A 5,923-nucleotide genomic window follows, 5' to 3' on the forward strand; every position below is an offset into this window, starting at 1 on the left:
TATATTGATTTATTTAAAAATAAGAAAGTAGTAAAAGTTTTACATCAACCTACTCCTTTACATACAGATAACTTTTTTATGTGGGCCAAAATGAATGACTGAATGAATGAATGAATTCCAAGACGACCGATTAATCGATTAATTGAGAAAATAATCGCCCGATTAATCGATTATTGAAATTATCGTTAGTTGCAGCCCTAAAGTTAACACTGAGTTTAGGGAAATTAAGCTGACCCTGAGTTTAGGGGAAACTGAGTAAGTTAGCCCTGAGCTAAATTACTCCAGAAAGGTTGATTACAACAAAGTTAATCTACTCTGAGTAGCTTCATCTTGAGTTAAGAGTGTGCACTCCAGCAGAAAAAACTGTCATCAACAGTGCCCTAATACCTCAATTAAGCATGACAACCAGGGATGTGAATCTTTAGGCACCTCATGATTCGATTCAATAACAATTCAGTGGCCTTCTTTTTCTTCTTGTGATACAAGATCTCACATGATTAAAACGTCACATGATTTCTTATCTTCTACCCGCCACCCCCTTCAATAAAAAGAAAAAAAAAGTCATGAAAGAAATTGTAAAATAAGTTTTCATATTTTTCTTTTAGTGAAACACTTCCATAAAACATTCTTGCGGCCCATTTATCTGATTTAAAAACTTAATGACTTGTTTTTAGTCTCTGTGAAAAAAAAAAAAGTGGGGTAAGTGTCACTGGCCGTAGTTGGTGACAACATTAGTGCCCTGGCCAGCTGTGATAAAACACAAATGAATAGGACGCAGAGCGTGGTTAAAGTTGCATTGTTTACCGGTGAAAATGGAAGCAGAGGAAGAAGCAAATTTCTTACCAAACTCTCTTTTTGTTTTGTTTTATTTTTTTTGTTTGTTTTATGACAGTGACGTTACACAGGAGTTTACCAGTATTTTTCCTGTGTGCATTATTGCTCATTTTGCCAGCATGAGTCACATTTTATATTTACATTGCAACTGTGCACAGGGCCCCGTTTCAGAAAGTGGGATAAGTGAAAATCCTGAGTAAGTTCTGGAGTAACTATGTGCATATTCTGGGTTTTCGGTTTCACAAAGCCAGATAGCTGTTATCCTGAGTCAACTTATTACTGCAATTTACTCGTTGAACCAACCCTGCTTGGTAGCAGGATTGCATGAGGATATCTTGAGTTTGTCCTGCTTTTTAGAGACGTGGCTCAAGGAAAGTGTCAGACATGGCGTGTCCTTTAAAAATGCAAAAGTTAACATTTAAACACTTGAACTTGTGATGAACTGCCTTGTTGCTGAAAAATGCTATCTAAATAATTTAGACTTGACTTTTGTTCAAAAAATAAAATCTGCCACTAGACTCTCTTCAGCTGATTGTCCATCACAGTTCTTTTGGGGAGAAATTATCCAGTCATTCTGCTACACAATAAAAAGTAAAATAAACTTTAAACCTACACGTTATAGAACACACCTCAATATACATCTGGGTCTGCTCCCTCTCTGTGGCAGCAGACAAAGTTTCTTCATCATCATCATCATCCTATGATGAAACATACTAAATTGTTTGTACTGCAATCCATTGTAAAAAAAAAACAAATCATATTTGGTATGAATAATCCTTAAAGATGCACTGAGGAGCTGTGGTACAGAAGGCACCACAAGAGACAGAACACCATGTGCAACTGATAAGACAAAAGATGGAAGTGTTAATTTATACTTATAGTAAAAAAAAAAAAAAGATTAAAGTTTACAGGAAAGTTGAAAATATGGCTATTTATTATGTGATATTGTAAGATATTTGTGTCAGATATTTGCACAACTACAATTTTACGAAAAAGGCACTTTTGTAATACTTTTTTAAACAAAAATACAATTAAAATGAATACAAATTCATTGATAAGCCTAGAACATGAGAAACATTATAGATGTTATATTTTAATTGTGGTTGGTTAATTCATTTTAGTTAGTGTAATGTATTTATATTATTTACTGTTTACTTTTACTTTTTTGTGTTGGCATCTCAATGCTTGTTCGATTATGGAACGAGCCAATATGCACGTTCAGCACATCTTGCCTATTTGTCGTACGAAGAGCTTCAATGAAGACCCTAACTGAAGCTCCTTTTGTTGGTCGCTGGCGGTGATTGCGACACATATGACAAAACATACCTAAGAATGCCACAAAAAACGAAGCAAAGCATATGTAATTCTGAATTTATTTGGCAACATTTTACTGGTAAACAAGGATAAATTAGCTTGCATCATATTAATATTTTCACTAAGTACAAAACATGCTTACGTATTTGGTCTTTTAAAGCCACCTGCTGAATTTCTGCTCAACTAACCATTAAACCACTCATTCAATGTTTATTGCTGTGGCTCAGACGACGTGCTAACTCTAGTGGTAGCTGAAGGTGGCTCGGCCTTATTTAGCTGCGGCCCAGCTAAAAGTTCTATGTACAGACCCACGCGCGAACGTATGACCTGCGCGTGGGCAATTTGGTGTCTCTCTCTCTCTCTCTCTGTCTCTCTGTCTCTCTCTCTGTCTCTCTGTCTCTCTCTCTCTCTCTCTCTCTCTCTCTCTGTCTCTCTGTCTCTGTCTCTCTCTCTCTCTCTCTCTCTCTCTCTGTCTCTCTGTCTCTCCCCCTATATATATATATATATATACACACACATACACATACAGTCATGGCCGAAAGTGTTGGCACCCCTGAATTTTTTGCATAAATGAAGTATTTCTCCCTGAAAATTATTGCAATTACACATGTTTTGTTATACACATGTTTATTTCCTTTGTGTGTATTGGAACAACACAAAAAACGGAGGAAAAAAAGGCAAATTTGACATAATTTCACAGAAAACTCCAAGAATGGGCCGGACAAAATTAATGGCATCCTCAACTTCATATTTGGTAGCACACCCTTTGGAAAAAATAACTGAAATCAATCGCTTCCTATAACCATCAACAAGCTTCTTACACCTCTCAACTGGAATTTTGTTCTTGAGTTTTCAGGAAGGTGCTTTTTTAAATAGAAAATGTCATCATCAATACCAAATGACTAAATGTTAGTTTTGTGCAAATCAAATTACATTTTGATTTTATATTAAACGCATTAAAATAAATTTTAAATAATGCGTTGTTTTCTGCAAAGCTGGATTCTGCACTGACAAGCTATAACTTCTTGGGAGGTACTTCTTCTGCATCACCCTTATTTATATTGCCATGGAGAAAGGGAGTGTTAGGAGAGCCACTCTCTTGCAAAAATTGTAACCGTCGTGATACATTCAAACATTTATTGTTGTCTTAAATCAATCAGGGTCAATATAAATTGGCCTTCTTTACAAACAGCATTGAATTCTCACTAAACTCAGGGTTAACTAGCTCAGTGTTTCACTAAATTCTGGCTTTACTTTACTCTGAATTTTCAGGCTTGACTAGCTCAAATCTTAGCCACCTTTTCAGAATACCCCTCATGACAGTTTTAAGTTGATAGAGGGTGTGTCAGCAAATAGAAGCTAATATTAGTTTCTCACCTTCTTCTTTAAACACTCAAACAATTTTTTTTTAAAATTTAAGTGGATGGTGCACATTAATCACTATTCCCACAAGTCAAAGGTACACATAACGGAGTTAGCCAAAAGCTCATTTTCACTGGAAGTGCCTTTAGTCAGCTCTGTGACTTAGCCCTCTGGAGGCTCAGAGGTGTATCACCTTTAATCCCCCATCCCATTGCTGTACATTTAGAAGTGAAGCTGATGCTCAGAAACAGTGCATCCTGATGGGCTTCTTGTGTAAAGGGACTTCTGTCTCATTAGAATGATCCTCGTACCTCACCTTCCCACCTCTCTGAAGGTTTGCTGTGGTATCTGACATTGAGCCATCTGCAGTTCCTTCAGGTTCTGAAAGTTATCAGATGGACGAGAAGATTAAAACCTTTGGATCTGACAACTTGTTTGTTTGTTTTGCAGCTCATCCCAAACCTGGCTGGCAGTCAAACCAAGCCTTTGGATCAGACAAATCTGAGCCATGCTCAGACCCCAAACAGTACCAACCTTCCTCTGTTCAGTCAGGCCAAAGTGGCAGAGCAGCAGCAGTCTCTGCAGCAGTCCCACCATGCTGCCCAGCAACATCAGCAGTTACCACAACAACCACAGCATCCCATGATGCACCTCCAGCAGCAGCAGCAACAACAGCAGATGATGAAGCTGCAACAGTCACAGGTTGTTCAACAACAGGGTTTTCCACAGCTGCCCCAGCAGCAGCAGTTTCTGCATCAGCAACAGCTGTTTTCACAACAACAGCTGCGACCCCAGCAGCTCCTCCGACCAGGTCTTCAGCAGCTGCAGCAGCAGCTGCAGCAGTATCAGCAGCAGCAGCAGCAGCAGCGTATGCACATGTTACAGCAGCAGAACCAACAACAGTTACACCAGCAGCACTTTCAGCAGCAGCAGCAGCACTTTCAGCAGCAGCAGCATCAACAGCACCATCTTCTGCAGATGCAGAAGCAGCAGGTTCAGAATCAGCAGCATCAGAACCAGCAGATCTTCCAGCAACCTCCTCACATCTCCCAACTGTTTGGACATGAGCCAGGACAGGAACGTGAGTACTGCCACCTAAATTATGAACCCTTCAGGCTATGTGGATCTTTAATGATTTGATATATTCCAATAATCTTAATCAGGGGTGGGTAACCTTTTCTTTACTTGGGGGGGCATTTAAAATGTAGAAAGCTCTCAAGAAGATCTTGTTCTTTTGATAATGAACAAATGTGATGTTTTGAAAACTATTGTATTTTATATGTGAAGCAATTTCTGATTTTTATCAGTGAAAGGTGATATATAAATAAACTTTATTTATTTACTATATTAAGTCATTATCCATTCCTTCACAAGCTCTCCCTCTGCATTAGGCTTTGTCTTCTTTGCTATTAATTCACTCTTCACAAAACTTGCTATCATAAAGTTGACTCTGTTTCTCTGTGGTTTTGTAAACCTTGATTGGTGTGCATCCAAAATCAAATGAAGCTCTGTAACTTTATCAGTCCACATCTTTACTTTTTTACTTTCAGCTCTGCCAGTTTAGATGTCATCACCTCCACAGACTACACAGACTTTTTATTTCTTTTCACTTAGAAAAAAAAAGTAGTTTGTTTATTCATTACCCACTTTTTTTTCTGAATTCTGCATGATTGTCACCTGTCAGTTACCCCATTTAATCTTGCTCAGATGCTTGATCACTCATGATACTTTCATTGACCCTGATCCTGGCTTGGATATGTGCATTATTGTCAGTCTTATCATAGAAATGCCATTTATTGTCGATTATTTTCCCTCCAAGTCTTTAATTTAATTTTTGTGTGTGTTTAAAATTGAGTGGCTGAATTAAAGGGTTGTGAAGGCCATATACAGCCCAGACACTGAAGGGTACCCTCTCCTGATCTAAACCTATAGTGTCAGATTAATCATGTTGTTTCTGTTCTATTCTCAGTTCCACAGGATAGCTTCCTGCTCGGTTGTGTGTTTGCTGTGGCTGATTATCCAGAACAAATGGCTGACAAACAACTTCTGGCTACGTGGAAGAGAGTAAGACACAGCGAACACAACAAGATAATAGGAGAAACTAGAAAAAAAAATCCAGAACAAGACTCAATGGTGCTTGCCACTTGACTGGATTATAACCATTTTTGTGTTTGCCAAGGTTCTTTTAGTGACCATCTTGAATCAGGTTAACTTTAAAAACTAATCAGTTTGCACATAAAAAATTTACTGAGTTTCAATAAAAGCTGTTCATCATATATTTTCCTAATAGACAGACAGTTGATTTTAACAGTTAAAGCCAGGGGTGGAAATTAAAAATTTTGTCCACCAGCCACAGTGGCTGGTGGACAAATTTTTTTACCAGCCACTCAAATATTTTACCAGCCACTCAAAT

At 38.0% G+C, this 5,923-nt stretch overlaps 1 protein-coding gene across 1 annotated transcript in view; it reads left to right on the forward strand.

The window, feature by feature from the left end:
• paxip1 (PAX interacting (with transcription-activation domain) protein 1) overlaps window positions 1-5,923 on the forward strand; it is a 50,179-nt gene that overhangs the window by 11,757 nt on the left and 32,499 nt on the right. Inside the window, exons 9-10 of the mRNA XM_017436071.3 lie at window positions 3,961-4,591; window positions 5,480-5,574. Of these exons, the coding sequence (XP_017291560.1) occupies window positions 3,961-4,591; window positions 5,480-5,574 (726 nt within the window). The remainder of the gene's footprint in view (window positions 1-3,960; window positions 4,592-5,479; window positions 5,575-5,923) is intronic.

Source organism: Kryptolebias marmoratus, linkage group LG20, assembly GCF_001649575.2.
Source record: "Kryptolebias marmoratus isolate JLee-2015 linkage group LG20, ASM164957v2, whole genome shotgun sequence".
NCBI lineage: Eukaryota > Metazoa > Chordata > Actinopteri > Cyprinodontiformes > Rivulidae > Kryptolebias > Kryptolebias marmoratus.